Genomic DNA, 22,210 nt, shown 5'->3' with positions numbered 1-22,210 from the left:
AACAACCATTTATAAATAAGTTATAATTGTTGTAATATTTGTGCACTTGGTTTGAAATGACAGACGTATTTGTACACAACAGAAATTATGCTTGGTGACTGATCATTTTAGAAATGGTTTTATATACAAAAGACATTAGAAATTGACACATAAGGGTTCAGACAGGTCTTTAAGGACAATGAATGCTTTAAATAATAACAGCTAACAGTAAAAAAAAAAAAAACAAAACACTGCATTAAGGTTCCATTTGTTAACATTAGTTAACAACATTAACATGAACAATTATTTTCCGGCATTTATTAATCTTAATGTTAATTTCAACACATACCAATACATTTTTAAAATCAAAAGTTGTATTAGTTAACAATAGTTAATGCACTATGAACTAGCATGAACTAACAATAAACAATTGTATTTTTTTATTAACTAACATTTACAAACATGAATAAATGCTGTTAAAAATATATATATTGTTAATTGTTTGTTCATGATACCTAATGCATTAACTAATATTAACAAATGCATCCTTATTGTAGTGTAGTGTTACCGAAAAAATACAATTATACACAACAAAATTACCCCATTATAGTCAAGTACCTATATGACATATGCCACTGTAGACATACTGTATATAAAACACAGACAACAAGTGTCTATTTGTTCATCTCTACATTCAATTTCTCACTTGCCAAACACGCTTCCTGATGGAGGCTTGGGTTTCTCAAATGCTGTCTCCGCTCCAGATCGTACTCCACTGAATACAGACGGCGCAACCTTCCCCATGCGCTCTACACAAGATTATTTTGGTTATATTAAATACAATATAACAATATTATGCAATGTTGTTATTGTACTGTATATTATTCAACAATCATACAATATTATTATTTTATACAATAATTAAACACTATAGACTTCAATGTAATAAAACAATTATAACAGTTTTAGAACAAACCTTACAGCACTTTCATACCACTTGATTCTTTTGAAACTGATAGTTCACCCAAAAATGAAAATTATCTCATAATTTATTCGCCCTCATACCATCCCAGATGTGTATGACTTTCTTTCTTCTGCAGAACACAAATGAAGACTTTTAGAAGAATATCTCAGCTCTGTAGGTCCTTACAATGACCTTTAAAACCCCAAACATCACATAAAGGATCAGCATGAAAGTAATCCATAAAACTTAAGTGGTTAAATGGAGTGATATGATTGGTATGGGGGAAAAACAGATCAATATTTTAGTCCTTTTTTACTATAAATCTTCACTTTCACATTCTGACAGTGAAAGTGAAACTAGAGATTTATAGTAAAAACATTTAAATATTGATTTGTTTCTCACCCAAATTGACTGTATCGCTTCAGAAGACATAGGTTTAACCACTGGAGTCATGTTGATTACTTTTATGCTGCCTTTACATGCTTTTTGGAGCTTCAAAGTTCTGGCCACCATTCACTTGCATACAGAGGGCCTACAGAGCTGAAATATTCTTCTAAAAATATTTGTGTTCAGCAGAAGAAAGAAAGTCATACACATCTGGGATGGCATGGGGGTTAGTAAATGATAAGCTAATTTTAATTTAGGGAGAACTACACTTTAATGTTTGTTCTATTTTTCATCAATGTACAGGAATCAGATTCCTATGGAAAAATGGTGGGAGTTCTGCTGACTGAGCTTTTCAAAATCTACATACAAAAATACAAAATCTACATTCAAAAATACAATTTCATTCAAATCAAAACATAGTTTGAGTTATTACTTTATAAGAAAAAATTTGATGGAAATATAATTGGCAGCAAACTCACCACACTCGACCATGACTTCATATGTTTTGCTCTTGGCCTCTCCCTTCAGCCCCAGTTTATTGCGGGCTCCTTTCAGGTCTTCCTCTTTGATAACTGGACGCTTCTTCTTCTTTACCTCTTGCTAATGGAGGCAGAATATATGAATATTAACAAATTCAAAAGAGAAATTTCTTCTTCAGTACATTTTATCTGTAGGTAAGCAAATTGTTAGCACATACTTTCATTTCCAGTCACATCACAAATTTTCCAACACTGAATATAGCCATATTTGCCTACCTGAGACATATTGTACGGCGGTGGTCTTGTCTCTGGACAGAGGAAAGTTGACCCCTTGTGTACTTTGTCTCCTTTTCATTTTGGCTCTTTTATACCCCGTTACCAGCTCTGTCTGGTCTCTCTCTCTCTCTCTCTCTGCCCCTATCTTACCTTTATATATTATTAGCTCTGTAGTAAGTGACAGAAAGCCTGTAGTGGGTGTTCCCACTGTCTAAACATGACTACTATGAACAGCTGAACAAAATACAGAAAAAAGACATCCTCCTATTACTGCTTCAGCCCTCATATCAATGACGTGTATTTTATTTGTGTATTTGACAGTGCTGAGTTCTAAAAAATCTCAACAGAGCTAAAATGACAAGAAATGCTGATTCCTAATTAAATTAATTAGTAAGTGCTGGAATGTTTAAGTAGCAATTACACCTTTTGGCTCCTATGGCTGAAAAGTTATGGCAATATCACATCATGATTGACATTCTAAAATGTTAATCAAGCAAAAGTAAATAAAATTACATTTCAATTTATCCATTAATCTAAATTTTGTTTCACATTGATAATAAATATAATTGTGTATAATTAAAAGAAAAACTTAATCTGTGATGACAGAGATGCTAGCGTACAGCCTTTAAGTTGCACAACCAAATCACAAAGCACTTTTCTGGGATGGTGAGTCAGCTGAGAATGAGTAGTGATCTTTGCCATCTATGTGGTCAAAATAAAAATAGATACAGTATTCAGCCAATCAAAATCCTATTTACTTTATTAATCAATTTCCCTGGCTTTGTTGTGCATGATCCATCATATTTCATTATTATTAAACAAAAGCAAAAATATTCTTGCTCCATCTCCACTGCATCATTATTGTACCTTATCCTAAACAATTTTGTCTATACAAATTTACAAAGTATAGTCAGTTTACTTGTATTTATTTTATTATTATTATTTTTATTTTTTTGTCTTTTCTCACATACCTCAGGTCTTTAGTGACCCTGGACTTCATTTCACCCCCTCTACCTCATCCACTTTTTTGGAGTTGTGCCCACACCTCTTTAGTATTCCTCAATCTATCTCTTATAGTGTATAACAAAAATGAGAAATTAGTACTAAATTCATACAAATAAATACTATATCACATTGATGTTCTGTGCAACAATGAATTATCAACAATGGTGATTTATCAGTATTCCATATGCGTGTACACATACATATTATACATGTTATTCCTTACTCAAGGTGGCGCTGTTGTTTAAGTGATTGACGATTTACATTTGACATTTCTGTTTGATGAAGAAACAACATGGAAGTAAACTATAGCAAGTGTAACACATGAACAGTATAATATGACTATTGTCATTTGGGTGTACCACTGAAATTATGAAAGTTGTACATCTATTTAGTCTCAATAAGTGCCTGACAAAATACTTAAGTGTAGCTCAGTATGTTTTTGACAGCCAGTTGTATCTCAGGAAATTTCAGTGTGTGAACGTAATGAATCCTGTTCTAGGTTTGTACTGATTTGTTGCATTTTCTCTTTGATATATGAAAAATACTACATCTAATATATTTTATTCTATTATTTTCTAAATGTCATGAAAATATTTTTAAAGTTTGACACTATCTGGGCATTTTGTAGATCCATTTGTGATATATATATATATATATATATATATATATATATATATATGTGTGTGTGTGTGTGTGTGTGTGTGTGTGTGTGTGTGTGTGTGTGTGTGTTTGGTGAAATTCCCATGCATTTAAGGGTTAAAAATCGTTTTGTAGGTGCCATTTTCAGTATATATTTCAATAGTACAGACTGCCAATGTAAAATGTTCAAATAAAACCTTTTCAAATCAAATCACTTTACTGTCACACAAGTGCAACAGTGGGTGAAAGACTTGGGTGCAGTTCAGAGCAACATAGCAGTCATGACAGTGATAAGACATATTACAATCTACAATAAATATCAAATTTACACAACACAATACACAAATAATAATATACAATGCACAGTATACAATACACACAATATAGAATACACAGTATACAATGAAAATAATACATATAAAATATACAGTAGTTTGTATAGTGTGGAATAATGAATCTTATCTAGTGCCAGATGATACACAAATTATCTTATCCAGTGACTGAAAGTTGCTGTGGAATGTTTGTATTTAATAACCTTTCATCAAAATATAATAAAGTCCTCCATCTCTGAAACGCTCTTTGTTGCCTGCTAACGTCATGACGCGATGACGCAAAATCATCTTTTGTACCGGATCGTTTGAGTCGGTTCTTTGAAATGAACAGTGAAAAAGGTTTACGGAAAAGAGTCGGACTTCCTAAACACAGAACGAGCTACACTACGTGCATAGCAAGCGATAGTAGATATGGTGAAGAGGTGTGTTTTGGGTTGTTACCCGCACAAAACCTTGTTCCCTTTCCCTAAAATACCCTGGTTGCGAGCTCGCTGGCTTGAATTTCTGCATTTTGAGGAAGGAGGAATATCAGAGAGCTCGCGTCTGTGTGGCAGGCATTTCGCTCCTGAATGCTTCACAAATTTAAAGCAATACGAAATGGGATTCTCGGGCTTTCTGTACTTGATAGATTCGGCTGTACCAACAATATACACCGTTGGTCCGTCGCCAAGTTTGAAGGTACGTATTCTCGCGATGCCACATCTTTGACCCAAGACCGCAATTAAATGAGAGTTTTTGTGGTTTTTAGTCCAGGCTAGCTTTAAGGTCATCCGTGTGCTAGCGTACTCCTAAACGTTGACAAAACTCACTTTTTAACAGGAATACGCCTTTAAAATCTACTCTCTCTTCCGGGAAAACGGACAAAAAATAATGACGACTCAACCTGCACTACACAGAGTTTATCCAATCAAATGCCCTAGAATGAGAACGTCTTTCCCTTAAATGATAAATACCGCCTTCGCTTTGCAATAGCAAACATGGGTCGTCGATGTGTGTTTGGCTGCTCGAACGTGCGCACGTTATTTAGTTTCCCAACCGTGAGTTGGTTGCGAAGTAAGTGGCTGCAGTTTGTTCATTTTGAAGAGAGAGGTATCTGTGCCAACTCGCGTCTGTGTGACAGGCATTTTTCTGAGGATTCCTTCACCAATTTGGGAATGTTCAGCGAAGGGATGGTGCCTAATCTTGTGTTAGCAGAAACAGCCATTCCAACTTTGTACACTGTAGGGGCTTCCCCTCCAGCACAAGTTAGTATCCTTTTCCCCCCCAGAGACTAAAATTGCATTACATTAATTTACAGTTACTTTTTTAACATTACCTCGATTGTCTCAACTTGATATGTTAGCCATCAACTAGAGCTTTTAGATGCCAAAAAATAGAAAATAAAGTTTACAGAATGTGTTCCAGACCGATTCTGGCCAAGTGTTAAAATGACAGAAAAAGAAAATTCCTCTTCCAGTATAATGTACCAAAAATATTGATGACTCATCTTGTTCACAGGGGTGTATACAGATTTTTGTCTAATAAAATGCTCTCTAGTATGAGAATAACCCCTCCCACAAATACTAATATGGAGCGCAACAGTCTGGTTCCGCAAGTTAAAATCCCATAATTTTTTTCCATATAGACGAACTGATTTTCAACGATAACTTGTAAACCTTTAAAGACCGAACTACCATGAGCTCTGAGGTTTTTCATCGATGGTGTATGCCTTTGTTGAAGCCAGTATTCTGTGTTATTTCAACTTCATTGTTTTAACATCGTGTTTAATAGTGGAATTCCTGGTGAACAACTACACTTCCCATGGTCCAGCAGAGAGAGATCCACCAATCAGAGAACCGCATCCAACAAAGCCCGCCAAAAAAGTCCAGCAGGGACCGCCTACTTCAATGACGCACTTTGAATGACGCAATCGAGTTGGTATCCCTACATCCTCAAACTACATAGCTATATATTTGTTTATATCTGAATATTTTGCAGTAAACTTAAAATATATTGTTTCCATACTTATAATCAACAACCTAAAGTGAATAATTTTTATATTTTCAGCGTTTTTATTTGATTACGTCATTCGCAATTAGTGGTCGACCGATATTGGTATTTAAATGGCTGATACAAAATATCTAGAGCAGGATGGCCGATATAAATGCAGATAAACATAATACAATTTAACAAGAGCAAATCAGATGTGCACAAAATTTCTAAAGTGAAATATTTCTAAAGTAATATTTAAAAAAATAGAAAGAAATATTGAAAACAAAAAGTGTTGACTATTCATTGCCAAATCTATTTGTAGATTCTGTAACTGACACAAGGGAAATTTAACACTTCTGTTAATTGGCCAAGCAAACACTGTTATCGGCCAATGCCGATAATCGCAAAATGGCCAAATAACGGCTGATAAATTGGCCTGGCCGATATATCAGTCTATCACTATTTGAATGCTTCATGGGATTATAAGTCTTGAACCTTTGTCTTTTTGTCTGATTTTCAAATACTTTTTTGCTTCAAATCAAACCTTGTAATGTTGTGATTCTCCTTAGAGCTAGTTGGTTTGGTTCATGGCTCAGAACTCTTTTATTAAAAACTTTATGAAAAGCCTTCAGAAAAAATAAATGGGAAAAATGCTTCCGGAACCCAGATGGCAGAAAAAATGGGAGGGCACTGTTGCGCTCTATTCCCAACATTGTTGCTTTGCTGGACATGCCCACAACCTGTCCTCAGCACTGTCGCTGGAAATTGCCACTGAGCTCTCAGTGACAATCCCATCGTGTTGATGCTGCAAGTCACTGGCAGTGTGAATTGGAGAGTAGAAACTAAAATAGGGAAATGCCTTATAGTAAATTATACATAATGGCTTTGTTGTTAGCGTTACAATGAATGTTTTAAATGCCTTATTGATGTACTGTATGTTGCATCTGTCCCACAGCCACTGACACGAGAGGTGGGCAGCCAATGTAATGGTCCACTTTTGAAGAACGCATCGGTCCAAGCAGTACGCACCCAAAAAAAGCCAAAAATACGCAGCAAAGGTAACTGTGTTTAACTGAAATTTTCACCACATTCCCTGTGAGTAAAAGGTTCCTTGTGTTGTGCTTAATTGGTTTGATTTTCATTTGTGTGTGATATCAGCGATTCAAGTGAAACCTCTTGTGAGTCACTGTGCTAGCGTGTCCTGCTCCGAAGAGGACTTTGTCGTCAGTCCTAAATCTCCATTCACATTATTACCAGTTAAAAGGCCACGAATGGAGGATAGCACAGATGAGTCCACTGAGGGGTCATCACACTCCACAAAGAAACCAACAGATTCCACTTTCCACATGCCCACTGTCAAACAAGAAGACGATGTAAAGTAAGTTCATCTTAAGTAGTCCTGCTCAAACCTGTAAACAACCAGTTCTGACACCATAGCTGTACATTAAGGGTGGGTAAAAATACAGATTTTCCCAATGTATCGTGATCTTCATTTGAATGATCTCGATATCAATTCTTAAATCCCAAGATCGATCTTTTACTTTATGTGCAACCCTCTACTACAATGAGAGGAAATCACTCATGTTTGCAACCAAATTTCACGCTTTGCAACTAAAATGTAAAGTTGTGCACAAAAGTTTGCATACCCTGGCAGAAACTGTGAAATGTTGGCATTGATTTTGATCATATGAAGCCATTTATTATCACAGTTGTTTGGCTCCTTTTTAAATCATAATGATAACAGAAATCACCCAAATGGCCCTGATCAAAATGTACATACCCTTGAATGTATGGCCTTGTTACAGACATGGGGAGCAGAAAAGAACTGTCAAAAGACCTGCGTAACAAGGTAATGGAACTTCATAAAGATGGAAAAGGATATAAAAAGATATCCAAAGTCTTGAAAATGCCAGGCAGTACTGTTCAATCACTTATTAAGAAGTGGAAAATTCGGGGATCTCTTGATACCAAGCCAAGGTCAGGTAGACCAAGAAAGATTTCAGCCACAACTGCCAGAAGAATTGTTCGGGATACAAAGAAAAACCCACAGGTAACCTCAGGAGAAATACAGGCTGCTCTGGAAAAAGACAGTATGGTTGTTTCAAGGAGCACAATACGACAATATTTGAACAAAAATTAGCTGCATGGTCGAGTTGCCAGAAAGAAGCCTTTACTGCGCCAGTGCCACAAAAAAGCCTGGGTACAATATGCCTGACAACACCTTGACACGCCTCACAGCTTCTGGCACACTATAATTTGGAGTGACGAGACCAAAATAGAGCTTTATGGTCACAACCATAAGTGTTATGTTTGGAGAGGGGTCAACAAGGCCTATAGTGAAAAGAATACCATCCCCACTGTGAAGCATGTTGGTGGCTTACTGATGTTTTGGGGGTGTGTGAGCTCTAAAGGCACGGGGAATCTTGTGAAAATTGATGGCAAGATGAATGCAACATGTTATCAGAAAATACTGGCAGACAATTGCATTCTTCTGCACGAAAGCTGTGCATGGGACGCTCTTGGACTTTCCAACACGACAATGATCCTAAGCACAAGGCCCAGTTGACCCTCCAGTGGTTACAGCAGAAAAAGGTGAAGGTTCTGGAGTGGCCATCACAGTCTCCTGACCTTAATATCATCGAGCCACTCTGGGGAGATCTCAAACGTGTGGTTCATGCAAGACGACCAAAGACTTTGCATGACCTGGAGGCATTTTGCCAAGACGAATGGGCAGTTATACCACCTGCAAGAATTTGGGACCTCATAGACAACTATTACAAAAGATTGCACGCTGTCATTGATGCTAAAGGGGGCAATACACAGTATTAAGAACTAAGGGTATGCAGACTTTTGAACAGGGGTCATTTCATTTTTTTCTTTGTTGCCATGTTTTGTTTTATGATTGTGCCATTCTGTTATAACCTACAGTTGAATATGAATTCCATAAGAAATAAAAGAAATGTGTTTTGCCTGCTCACTCATGTTTTCTTTAAAAATGGTACATATATTACCAATTCTCCAAGGGTATGCAAACTTTTGAGCACAACTGTATATATTTGGCAACTAAATACTATTGTGAATAGTACAAATTATGCAATTAAACAAACATGTAACAAAAATAATACATGCAATATAATATATTTAAGGACATTACTTGGGTTACAGATATTTATAAACAAAATATTTATGTATACAGATAAAATGTGAATTCACATGCACATCTGTTTGCTCTGCTGTGACAGGTGAAGGGGTGTGACAATGAACAAGGAGAAAATAGACAATTTAGAATTTGAGCGAAAAAAAAAGAATTGTGACAAGTGTTTTAGAAAATAACTTAAAAGTTATTAGTAATGTGATTACTTTTTCCATCAAGTAATCAGTAAATTATAATAATTAAATAAGTAAATTAATAATAGGGTTCAAAACAGTGTTACTATGAATACAAACTTTAATACAGTGAAAAAGACACTATTAGCATAACAAATATATATATAAATAATCATTCCCAACATTCTTTTGAATTTCCATGTATATAATAAAATATTTGATGCTATGAGTGTACCTACATTTACTATTAATATTATTTTGAATGCTTCATTTTCCATGGCCAATGTGATCATTTTACCAGGTTGCAAAAAGTAGTCCGTTAATTTACCTGATGAACTTTCACCTTTTGCTGACCCTTTATGCTTCGCAAAGCTAATGTGTGCTTCTAAATCACTTGCACCTTTATCAGCAACTGACACATAAGTGCCAACTTTACATGTCAAACATTCTGCTTCCCACGAATCTCGACCTGGATGAAAGCATGGGAATTTTTTGTGCAAATCTTCTGTAAATTTGCACTTTTGTTTGGGCATTGTTTCACTCATCTGGCATTTGCTGCTACTGTCAAGCAACTGTTTGATGCCGAACACAACAGCGCTTCGTGCGTTCGCGGAGAGATTGACAGGCAGGAATTCGGCCAATAGTTGATGCAAGCCTCTTAATCGACCAATTGGTGTGCGAGAAGGTGGGACTTACAAAGAGGGGTTAAAACAATGCAAATATGTGCGCACACACAAAGTATTAGACCAGATGCACATCAAAATGCAACTAAAGCCGAATCTGGACATTTTTGCAAATTTAGAAATCCCGGCCGGACGCTTTTTTAAGGTCTGAAAGAGAGGACGTATGGTCACCCTATATTACATAATGCTTTGCACCTCAAATGATGAAAAAAAAAAAAAAAACTCTATAAAATCGAAACTCGCCCCTATATTTTTTTTTGTCACATTGTTTCACATCAAATTTAAAGTGGTTAATATCTACAAGAGCACATAACTCACTTGTAATCCAGTGGTTAGGATTCAGCGTTCTCACTGCCGTGGCTTGGGTTCCCGGTCAGGAAACATCCTTTTTGCAATGTTAAAATGAATTTTTAGGAAAATAGGCATGGAAGGTATCTTACAGAATATTATACATAGGAGACAACACACACACACATGGACAAATGGACACACACCTAGTTTTTGACAGAGTTTATTGAAAAAACCATACATAATAATAATGCAAGATCATAATTTGTCAGTAATTCTAATCATCTAATACAGTTTAGTACTTATAACCCTTCTCCGTTTTTATATTTGGTTCTTTCTCTCACCACCAACTCTAACAAAGATTGCACAGTAATAATAGTCAGAGTCAACCTGGAGAGGAAAAGGCAGTTACATTTCCATCAAGACAAAATCCTCATCAGTAACTATGTTCATCCAACAGGCCTAACTAGAAAGCCTGGTTTCAAATGAATCCTTTAAAAAAAAATGCAAAGACACAAACACGTACTGTATGCAAACATAGTACGATCACTCACACAATCTTGGTCCATTAATGTCAGTTAACTTGTTGAAACAATAAAAGACTTACAGTTCTCACTGCCACTCTGGGCTGAATGTGTAAAGTAAGTTATCTGTAAAACATCCTAAACCAAGTATGAAAACCTACAGGCATTTTCCCCATATCACATTCTTCAGAATAATTAATACAAACAATAATCAGAGATATGCACTCTCGATTTTTAAGAATTCTGCAGAGTGCATGATACAAAGGCATCACTTTGTAAGTATCTGAGTGTAGGGACAAAGAACAAATACCTTCTAGATTAGCATTTGACAGTGTCAGATTTGTTGTATTTTTAAGATGTACAAAACTGCACACAAAATGACACAAGAACTGTGCAAAAGATTACTGAAGCATCCTGCACCAAAGCATCTACCCTGTAATGAGTAGCAAAACAAAAGTCTCCCACACAGATGCAACAAAACAACAAATAAATATGCAAGGAAAACACACACTTCGTGGCAGAAAAACAGTGACACACTGAACTTTGGGGCAGATATACTTTTAAAAACCAAACAATCTGACAAGCATGCCATTACAGATTAACAGCACAGGGGGCTGAAACAGACTTTCCTTGGATTTATGTGCCTTCTCATTAATTTGTCTCTGCAATCAGACAATGCAAACAGACCATACCCAGCTGTATTATAATATCAGGGACTTGTAATGCTGTTGGCAAACCTTATTCCTTAACATTTATCGGCACAGTTACCAAAACAACTCGACTCCAAAGCTACACTAGCTAAAGTGCTTTGGAACCGTCTGTAAGCAACCTTAACTAGTCTGGCTATGTCAGTATCACGGTCACATGCATATAGTTAAGGTACTTATCTCAGTAGAAGAAAGTCCATGTGTTATTTGTGAAGTGTGATGGACAAATAGAATAAAACATACTGAAAAGTTACAATTCAAAGAGTTTCTCAGTTTAAAGGCTGGACTAATTCATAGTAAAGTTGTAGCCAAGATCTCCCACTGTTGTACATCTGAGGTCTATGTGAGGCGATCACGGTAAAGCAGCACATTACAGATCGTGAATGTGCAAAAAACTGGACTGACTGAAAAAAATTATGTGGTCCCAAATTCCTCGTCACCTTCAACATACCTCAATGTTAACAACAATTGTTCTGGTACTGGTAGATGTCTCAGAATAGCAGGAGGCACCTCTCATGTGTATGCATGGGTGGAAATGCAGAGAGTTTGTAGACTAACTAGAGCCTAGTCCTTTTATTAAGTTAAATTGCTCTCAATGCCACTTGTTTGGAGTGTATAGTCATTATGCCCACCAGTTGCTGATCCATGTCCAGGTGTAAAGCTCAGGTTAATGAGGTGGGGTCATGAGAGTGAGGAAGGCCTCAAGTCTACATTGCAACTCAGACTGGGATACCAAGACGGTGTTTCTTTTTCTTAACAGGCTTGAGCCCTTTGATTCTTCTTATATCGTCGTCACCATCTGAATCCTCCATTTCGTCATCTGCAGAGAACAGGATCTGACCAGCACAAAAGGGGACAAGAGAAAGTTCGACTTACCCTGTTTTTTTTCTTCTTCTAAGAATCAGGTGACATTGATTACATTTCTAGTTGAACTCATCCTAAACAATTTTCACCCCAAGTGGAATACTCCTCCCAAAGCAAGTGTGTAAATAGGGCTGCAGCCATGATAAAATGGGTGATATTCTCCATATAACCCATGATGAGCGACTTTTGAAGAGAGGACTACAATCACTTGTCCAAACCATCTGATACATATGCAAAATATTTATATTTGACAGTTAAAAGTGGAGTGTGTATGGAAATACTAAACCTGAGATGATCGAGGACCATGTGGCCTGTCTTGTTCTCACCATCAATTTTTTAAAGTTTCGTGCTCAAATTACTTGCCTTGTGTCAAATCTATCACCACTGAAACGGTGAGTTAGTTTAAAGTTTGGTGAGTTGAGAAGGATATGCATTTATTTAACAGATGTACAACACTAAGGCCAATCAATGAAAGAAAGTCAACACCAGAGAATTTTAAAACATTAGTAACAAGAGGATTCTAGGAAACCATGTACACAGTGTTATGTCATTTGTATTCGTTTGTTCCTGCCAACAAAAATCCTCTATTTGTTTTTGTAATCTGTCTTTCAATGAAAATGAAGTGTACCCAGAGTTCATAACCGGATTTGCTAATATTGTTCATGCCGGAACAGTCAGCGTAGACCATTCTCAAAGGAACGCCTGCATCGTTAGATTGTAAACTCACTGGCTGAAGTGTTGGGAAAGATTTTTACATCAGTGAAGGACACCCAAACAACTTATGTAACTATCTTGCAAAATATAGTGGAATAAAAGGAGGTCCTCTTCAGAACATACACAAAAATAACCCAAAATATGAATGTTTTCAATCCAGAAAGTTCTTTGTTAAAGAAGCCAAAGTGTCTTTGCCAAAGTCAGTCCATGTCCAGATTCAGATCTCCCTGGTCAGGTCTGAAGACTTTTTGTTGTTTCAAAATAGTTTAATACATTCCATTAATTATTGAAAGTTATCATTTATGTAATCCATTATAAGATACTCTGATGTATTAAATGTATTACTTTGATGAGATGAAATGTTTAAATTTATTTGACTGAGCTAAGACACAATTTATCTAATTACCAATAAAAAGAAGTTACTATTTTTTGCCATTTTCAGTGTATGTGACCAGAGTGTAAGTCTATGATGTTGCTGGTAATAAACCATCTTCCACATGGCTGTTGGATGAAATTAATTTAGCAAGTGTAACGTACTTCTGATTCAGAGTCATCGTGTGACAGGGCCCGTCTGTAGCGCACTTTGCTGTTGCCGCGGGGATCATCTCCTGCCTCCCTCTCCTCAAGTTTGGCTTTTGTTCTGCCCTTCTTCATTAGGAAGTTATCTACTACCCAGAACATCAGAGCCTGGGTACACACACACACACACACACACACACACACACACAAACAAACAAATAGGTGTGTTATGGTGATAGATCTTCCTATCATACATTTTCCCCCTTTTTATTTTTAGCTCAGGCTGCCACTGAAACAAGCAACATCAAATTACTTTGTATAAAGTGAGGTGAAAAAAACACTAATATAATAATATTGTGCATAAAATAGTGAATACAAATATCAAACATTTAATACATTAACCATGCAGCACCTTTGGTAAACAATGTAAAGAGTAATTTGATACATTTTGTAACATTGCAAATCAGTCTGATATGGCTACAATAGATTAACCTCCTCTTAATCAAAAACTTGACTGTCACTTACGTTCACGAAAAATGGAACAATTAGCATGACGATGGCTAGCTCCAGATGAGGGTTCGTAATGGGGTTGAGTGTAGACAGCTGTCCAACACACACACAGCAATCATAAACATAAATTACCCAAAGACTTAAGTTTACCATCCTTTCAATATTATATAAATGTAAATTGGGCTTTATATAATTTAAAGAAATAATTCAACCAAAAATTTGAATTCTCTCATTTACTCACACTTACGCCGTCTCAACCACATGACTTACTTCCTTCTGCCAAAGCCCTATTCAGACAAGATTAGTTTTCTTAATGACGTGTGAGTTACAATTATCATCACCAGACATCTGAGATTTAATGTACTGATTCGGACGGGACTAAAGATCTCTGTGTTTATTACAGAGGTGGGAGTGTCTGTTTTCTAGATGTGGGCATTACAGAAGGTTGAACACAATTTAGATAATAAAATTAACGTATCTTTTAAACTTTATCATTTACAATTTTTATTTTAAATAATTAACATTTTTGATTAATTGTAATTTATTAATTATACATTATAAATTACTTCTAAAAAAATCCTATTAAAATAATTTTTTCATGAGTTAACAGAAGTGGCTGCTTATAATAAACCCAATAAAATAAACGTAGGAAATTATACTCATCTGTGAATTATATAATTATAACGTAATTACGTAATTGAGCGGAAAAAATAAGGTGAGTACCTTACCTGATATTACAGTGGCCAGTCTTAGCAGTTTCTGCGATTTGGCTTTCCTTGTTTTATTTTCGTATTTTTTCGGCAGATTGCAAAACATCTACATCCAAATTGAAAGGTATGCAGCAGGCATAAGATTGCCGCATACCAAATCACGCAGTTATCACGCCCACATGATCGTCGACTCCAGAGTATTAAGTTAACTCAATTCAATATTTCTTTCCACATCCACCCTAACCCGTTTAACTTAAGGAGTTAGAAGTACCGTGACTACTGTACTGTCCTCACTTAAGAAATCAGTAAGACGGCGGGTGTGGAAGGGGGATCGAGCGGGATTTTGTGTTGCTGTCGATTTACAGTCTCTTTTTAATGATAGGCGCATTTGTCAATCATCCCCGCTTGCTATTTGGGGAATGAACCCAGCGCTATGATTGGTATATGAACTCTTCTTTTTTTGCTGTTGCTTGATTTGAGTACTGCACGTGCACAGAGTCGTCACCAGGTTTTTGCGTAGTTTAGAGTGACAAATTGTACCAGCGTACTTTGAGGTCAAAATGCGTACCCGCTACGCAAAATGCGTACAGGTTGGCAGTTCTGCTAAAGATATCTCCATTAAAATATGAGGTGTTTTTGTCCAAACGGTCCATATAAATCATGACATTTGCAGTCTCCTCGGCACAATCATGACTTAAAGCTTGATTACTCTTCCTGGCGCTTGGCGCATGCACAGTCATGATCGTGCTAAGGAGACTGCAAATGTCAATATTTATAGAGAAAAAGGAGTTCCACTTTGGTCTGATTTTCACCAAAAAAAATACATTCAGAAGACATGGATTAAACCAGTCGAGTCGTATGGATTACCTTTATGCCTCCTTAATGTCCTTTTTGGAGCTTGAAAGTCCAGGACCCCACTGACTTGCATTGTATGGACAAAAACACCTCATATCTCTATTAAAATATCTTTGTTTGTGTTCCGCAATTGTACGAGTTTAAGATGGCAAAAGGGCGAGTATAGATGAGAGAATTTTCATTTTTGGGTGAACCTTTCCTTTAACAAAATATATCAATGCTGAAAACTGTTAATGAGGCAATCTCAGAATATTGTAAATGTTAAGTTTTAAAACATGAACCACAACCATTAGTGATGAGAGACCTGACTGACCTTCTTCCACTGTGGGATGAGGAGGACCAGCATGATCATGACCTTCTCAAACATCATGATGAGGATATAGAGAGCACACTGTCCCGCCCAGGCACTGCACTGCATTGGCTCGCCTACACACGGCCATCGTAACAACACAAGCAAAACAAAAATAAAATCATCCCCTGAAAACAGCTCTGCAGAAGTGTCTAATAAAGCATTAAGCCACGAGAGGCTGTGCATTATGGTGTTTATCATGAGTAAGGGGTGTACCAATGGAAAAACACAAGACGGCCCCTTACACGTGTGGTAAAATCACTGTTATGCATGGACTGGACTCAAGTGTCTTACTGCTTTTATAAAATGAATGAAACAGCACTATGGTAAAAACACCAAAGTTCAATAAACAAGTTACCTTTATTATTAATATTATCAGAATAAACAATTCATCTGCCCTGTAATTTAGTTCAGTAATTCAGCTATAATGTACAATCACAGGTCTGATTACAGTGATTTAATAATGGCTTTGAAAGCATCTTATCCAATCAGTTTTATAATCTGTAAAGTTTTTCGATAGTGCATGAAACATCTTTGGTACATTTTACTCTAAACAACTGTATTTAAAGTTATTATTAAGGTTGGTCCTCATACCATACTCTCCAAAACGTAACGAGTCCCACTGTCTCCATTCAACCACAGCATTAACAGCTTTTATGCCGCCATAGATTACCAGCATGCCCAGTGTCGCATCCAATAGGAAGTTAATGAGGTATCTATGGAAACAACACAAGGAATGGGCTTACTGAGAACAGTCTATCATAGATATGTAAATCACAGACACAAAACACTTCAGAAAGGTACAACGATGTGTGGGGGAAACACTGACAACAACACACACACAGACAGACTCACAGTGAACATGGGTCCTCCTCTGTGAGGTCAGACAGGTAGACATTGGCAAAGTGAATGAACAGCATCCCTATGGCCTGTTTGGAGGTGTCCAGAAACCTGAGAGGTGGAGGGTGCGGGGGGGGGGGGGTGTCAGTGAGAAGGAGCAGACCTGGTTAGAACTCACCTTAACCAGTCAAACCCCTCACCTGAGCGAGGTGAATGGGGCTCTAGACGGCGGCTATACAAGTCAGTGAAGTGTAGCATTGGCCTTGCATGTGTTAAAATATCTAATGTTTACTAATGACACAAAATGGCACTTTACCAGATTTTCCAGGGTCTCCGTTCATGTTTGGGCTCCCTGAAGCGTTTCACTATGGATGAGAAACAGAAGGCTATTATGGTGATAGCAATAGAAAAGGAGAGATCAATAATGTTTACCACATGGGTGTAGTGCTGATGCTAAAAATTGTTTTCTGGATCTGGTGTGCTGCTACAAAAAACATAGCAGTCGATAAATGATATTCACATGACATTCAGATCTCGAAAGATGAAGATGTGAATGAGGAACTGCATTATCACAAGTTTAACACTCACATATGCAGAGCAAATTAAATATAGTTATTGTGGTCAGTGTCACAAATTTGCTTACATTTCATTAGTCACCTAAAATAGTGCAGAGTCTTAATTATCTTATTATTTCGTCTCATAACCTTTTTATTTTGTCAAAATCCAAAACTTTCCTCTTTTTTTAATTTTTTTTATTTCTTGGTAAAACAATGCACACATTTTGCAAAAACATTACAGGAATATTCAGAGTTCAATACAAGGCATTGGCTCAATCGGCAGAATTTGTGGCATAATGCTGATGTACACAAAAACAAACTTTTTTGAAAAAAAAAAAGCAAAAATAACTGTTTCAAAACACTAACCACAAGACGTAAACTATATGTGTGTTGTTAACGTGATTTTATACAAGTTTATTCATGTTCAATACAAGTTAAAGGAATATTCCGGGTTCAATACCAGTTAAGCTCAATCGACAGCATTTGTGGCATAATACTGATTACCACAAAAATTCATTTTCACTTGCCCCTCCTTTTCTTTAAAAAAGCAAAAATCTGGGTTCCATTGAGGCACTTACAATAGAAGTGAAATGGACAATCCGTAAACATTAAAATACTCACTGTTTTAAAAATATAGCCACAAGACAAACAGTTTTGAAGCGTTTAAAGGCAGAAATGTGAAGCTTATTTTATAAAAGCACTTAGCTACATTAATTCTTCTGTTAAAACTGGTGTATTATTTGTGCTGTAAAGTTTTTTAAATCATCGTTTTTACAGTCTTTGGGAAGTTAGGGATTTTAAGTTTTCATGGCAACTAAGTTGTAAAAGTGGATATAATTACACAGATAAGGTTAGTAAGTGATTTTATCACACTAGCCATTATGCAAGCCATTATGCTGTTGATTGAGCATAGCTCGTATTGAACCTAGAACATACACCTTTGATGGGAAGTGACGGTTGTAGCTTACATATACATTTTATTAAAACGTCTTTCCAGTAGGTTCTTTTATATCAATGAGACATACAGAAAGTGTATGCCAGTGCACACAAGCACAAAGTTAATGACCAGGAGGCTGGGAATGACCTACACCACATAATATCAAAGCAACTGAGAGGGTGCTGCCAAGCAAAACCCAATATGGGTTTCTTATGAAACCTATAAATGTGCTCACACAACACATATTCTTTAATTAAAGCACAGTGTCAGGTTCACACAGTGGTGAGAATGCAGGTGCAGCATTGCATTACTCACACTGACATGCCTGGACCTGCCTACTTCTATGACGAATCATTCAAGACCTTCTGGCTTGACAGAGTCTTCAAAGGGCTACCTGAGCTGATGGAACCCAGAAGTCCTGGCACAATTTAGCCTTGTTTTCCATTACATAAAAATCCATATGTATAACACTGTCTCTATTTGTTTTGAAGCAGTTTATTACTGCGCCACCGAACGATTTAAAAAATAATCACTCACTGCGTAGGAATATCCATACTTTCCTTGTATATAGTGTGTCAAAAACAATATGCCAATGGAGTAGTACATCCGAATCCTCAGTATTCATTCTGTGTATAAATAGACAATGAGTTTGTTAGCTCTCACATGGATGCACTGAGCAGGCTAGATACTGAGCCATGGGGAGCAGAAAATATTTTTGTTCATTTTTGTTCAGGTATCGTCGTTTTGTGCTCCTTGAAACAACCACACCATCTTTTTCAAGAGCAGCCTGTATTTCTCCTGAGGTTACCTGTGGGTTTTTCTTTGTATCCCGAACAATTCTTCTGGCAGTTGTGGCCGAAATCTTTCTTGGTCTACCTGACCGTGGCTTGGTATCAAGAGATCCCCGAATTATCCACTTCTTAAGTGATTGAACAGTACTGACTGGCATTTTCAAGGCTTTGGATATCTTTTTATATCCTTTTCCATCTTTATAAAGTTCCATTACCTTGTTATGCAGGTCTTTTGACAGTTCTTTTCTGCTCCCCATGCCTCAGTATCTAGCCTGCTCAGTGCATCCACGTGAGAGCTAACAAACTCATTGTCTATTTATACACAGACACTAATTGCAATTTAAAAAACCACAGGTGTGGGAAATTAACCTTTAATTGCCATTTAAACCTGTGTGTATCACCTTGTGTGTCTGTAACAAGGCCAAACATTCAAGGGTATGTAAACTTTCGATCAGGGCCATTTGGGTGATTTCAGTTATCATTATGATTTAAAAAGGAGCCAAACAACTATGTGATAATAAATGGCTTCATATGATCACTATCCTTAAATAAAAGACAGGTTTTTTTGCATGATCAGTCTTATTTTCAAAACCAATGCCAAAATTTCACAATTTCTGCCAGGGTATGCAAACTTTTGAGCACAACTGTAAATAAAAATACACAATAAAGGGGCCTGGGTAGCTCAGCGAGTATTGATGCTGACTACCACCCCTGGAGTCGCGAGTTCGAATCCAGGGTGTGCTGAGTGATTCCAGCCAGGTCTCCTAAGCAACCAAATTGGCCCGGTTTCTAGGGAGGGTAGAGTCACATGGGATAACCTCCTCGTGGTCGTGATTAGTGGTTCATCACTCTCAATGGGGCACGTGGTAAGTTGTGCATGGATCCCGGAGAATAGCATGAGCCTCCACATGCGGAGTCTCCTCATGCACAGCGAGCCACGTGATAAGATGTGCAGATTGACTATCTCAGAAGCGGAGGCAACTGAGACTTGTCCTCCGCCACCTGGATTGAGATGAGTAACCGCGCCACCACGAGGACCTACTAAGTAGTGGGAATTGGGCATTCCAAATTGGGGAAAAAAGGGCATAAAAATTATAATAAAAAAGAAATACACAATAAGACTGAAAATGTATATATACGTATGTACAAATACAAATCTGTTATATATAGATGCAAGGGAATGTAATGCAGAAGAGGCAGGGTATGTTCTGTTGGATAAATAGATTAAACTGTGTATTGCACGTAATTATTGCTCAATGGGGCAGCTTTTAATATTCATGAGATGGATAGCCTGAGGGAAAAAACTGTTCCTGTGCCTGACTGTTCTGGTGCTCAATGCCCTGTAGCGCCGGCCAGAAGGCAACAGTTCAAAAACGGTAGTGGGCTGGGTGAATGGGGTCAGTGATTTTTCCAGCCCTTTTCCTCAATCTGGAAATGTACAGTTCTTGAAGGGAGGGCAGGGGGCAACCAATAATCCGTTCTCTCTACACTCTCAAACTATTTATATATTTGTGTATATCGGAATATTTCGCAATAAACAAATTATATTGTTTCCATACTTATAATCAACAACCATAAACCGTAAATCAATGGTATATATTTCCATAGTTTTATATTCGATTATATCATTCGCAATGCTTCATGGGATTGTAGTCCATACCCTCATGAAAGAAAAGTACACAGAGTCACAGACTTGTACCTTTGTCTTTTTGTCCTATTTTCAAATACTTTTGCCTTAAAATAAAGTCTGTAATGTTGCAATTCACCTCGGAGCTGGTTGGTTTGGTTCATGCTTTACAACTCTTTAATGGAGTAGCTTATGAAATGTCTATGGAAGAAATGAATTGGAAAAATACATTTACTGTACTTACACATTAGGGTGCTGAAGGCCACCACTCCCAGCAGGCCCTGCAGGAAGATGCCAAAGGTGTCCATGAAGTCCCCGTTGGAGCAGCCCCGGTTATCAGCATCAGTGGGTGAAGAGTTGGAGGATGCAGACGGCAGCTGACCCCGGGACAACACACTGACCCCACCACCCGCCATTGCACAACAGTTTAGTCGATCAATCACGGGTTCTTCTAAACTATATGCCCCAAAAATGATAAGCAGTGATGGTAACCGATAGCACAATGACACAGCTACCGTAAGCACATGAAATCCATCTCTCCGCTCCTACCGAAAGATCACGAGCCTCCAATCACGCCGAAATATGATAATATATCATATTGAAACTCAATGGAAGGCGCATCCAGTTGTTTGCTACCTAATATCGGTCAGCAGGTTGTGCAGTATAAGCATCCTCCTTAGCATCGAGCAAACATGCTCTAGACTGAGATGTCTAGTTTCCTGTTGATGCACTTTATTCTACCCAACGCACGTTGTCTTTAGGATATATATCAGAAAGATTAATAATAGACCGTGTTATGTTCGCAGGTAGAATGCAATACTGTAGAATTCCGGTTAAACTAAAGCAGGAAGACAGTCTTCACATCCACATCAGCAGCTACTGCTAGGGAAGTCAAGAGACGTTAAAACTTCCAGTTAAGAAATGCACATGGATACAATTATAAGCTGATCTGACATTTGCTGCCGTTTTTAAAGCTCTTTTAAGAGTTTGATCAGACGGCCCTGCTAGCAAAGCTGGTAAAAAATCCTGCCGACGCCTTTTACAAGAGAAGAGTTTGCTTGGAACCAGTATAGATATAAAGGTCTGTGTCCGGCCTTGTCACATACATCTGTGAAGCGATATATTATCCATATTAAATGCAGGACTCTTCCTTGGACACCATATCCACTCATTTCATTCGAACTGCGTCGTCACTTTGTCATGTATTACTAGAGCATCATGGGATATGTAGTTAGTTCCAGTACTCGAATTTGATTGGACGATCGACGTTCCAGTAGTATAGCGTCAGGGTGAGCCTATGGCTGTGTCTCGTTTGGAAGGCTGTATGCTAGGTAGGACGCGTGCTTTGAAGGCTGCAGTATACCGAGCGTTCTCCT

The 22,210-nt window shown here is 37.4% G+C and overlaps 3 protein-coding genes across 5 annotated transcripts; 1 reads left to right on the top strand and 2 right to left on the bottom strand.

The window, feature by feature from the left end:
* Window positions 1-121: 121 nt before the first annotated feature.
* LOC127426294 (musculoskeletal embryonic nuclear protein 1-like) lies at window positions 122-2,213 on the bottom strand. The gene is made up of 3 exons (XM_051673013.1): window positions 2,086-2,213; window positions 1,810-1,930; window positions 122-788 (listed from the first exon to the last, which is right to left on the bottom strand). Exons 1-3 carry the CDS (start codon window positions 2,092-2,094, stop codon window positions 682-684), a joined length of 237 nt encoding a protein of 78 aa, XP_051528973.1. The 5' UTR covers window positions 2,095-2,213; the 3' UTR covers window positions 122-681.
* A 1,691-nt stretch (window positions 2,214-3,904) lies between these two features.
* LOC127426288 (uncharacterized) lies at window positions 3,905-12,470 on the top strand. 3 transcript variants are annotated; one of them, XM_051673001.1, is made up of 4 exons: window positions 3,905-4,483; window positions 6,988-7,090; window positions 7,191-7,410; window positions 12,322-12,470. In XM_051673001.1, exons 1-4 carry the CDS (start codon window positions 4,385-4,387, stop codon window positions 12,362-12,364), a joined length of 465 nt encoding a protein of 154 aa, XP_051528961.1. In that variant the 5' UTR covers window positions 3,905-4,384; the 3' UTR covers window positions 12,365-12,470. The 3 variants fall into 3 exon arrangements, with proteins under 3 accessions (XP_051528961.1, XP_051528960.1, XP_051528962.1); XM_051673000.1 differs by having other exon boundaries at window positions 3,959-4,739; XM_051673002.1 differs by lacking the exon at window positions 3,905-4,483 and adding an exon at window positions 5,137-5,305.
* LOC127426285 (store-operated calcium entry regulator STIMATE-like) lies at window positions 10,538-22,049 on the bottom strand. The gene is made up of 8 exons (XM_051672993.1): window positions 21,079-22,049; window positions 17,239-17,287; window positions 16,938-17,033; window positions 16,677-16,798; window positions 16,047-16,159; window positions 14,184-14,261; window positions 13,677-13,826; window positions 10,538-12,397 (listed from the first exon to the last, which is right to left on the bottom strand). The coding sequence occupies exons 1-8, from the start codon at window positions 21,248-21,250 to the stop codon at window positions 12,281-12,283; spliced, it is 897 nt and encodes a 298-aa protein (XP_051528953.1). The 5' UTR covers window positions 21,251-22,049; the 3' UTR covers window positions 10,538-12,280.
* Between the last annotated feature and the right edge of the window lie 161 nt (window positions 22,050-22,210).

This window comes from Myxocyprinus asiaticus, chromosome 35 (genome assembly GCF_019703515.2).
Source record: "Myxocyprinus asiaticus isolate MX2 ecotype Aquarium Trade chromosome 35, UBuf_Myxa_2, whole genome shotgun sequence".
NCBI lineage: Eukaryota > Metazoa > Chordata > Actinopteri > Cypriniformes > Catostomidae > Myxocyprinus > Myxocyprinus asiaticus.
The sequence above is the reverse complement of the archived record's forward strand: the minus strand, read 5'-3'. Positions and strand labels throughout refer to the sequence as shown.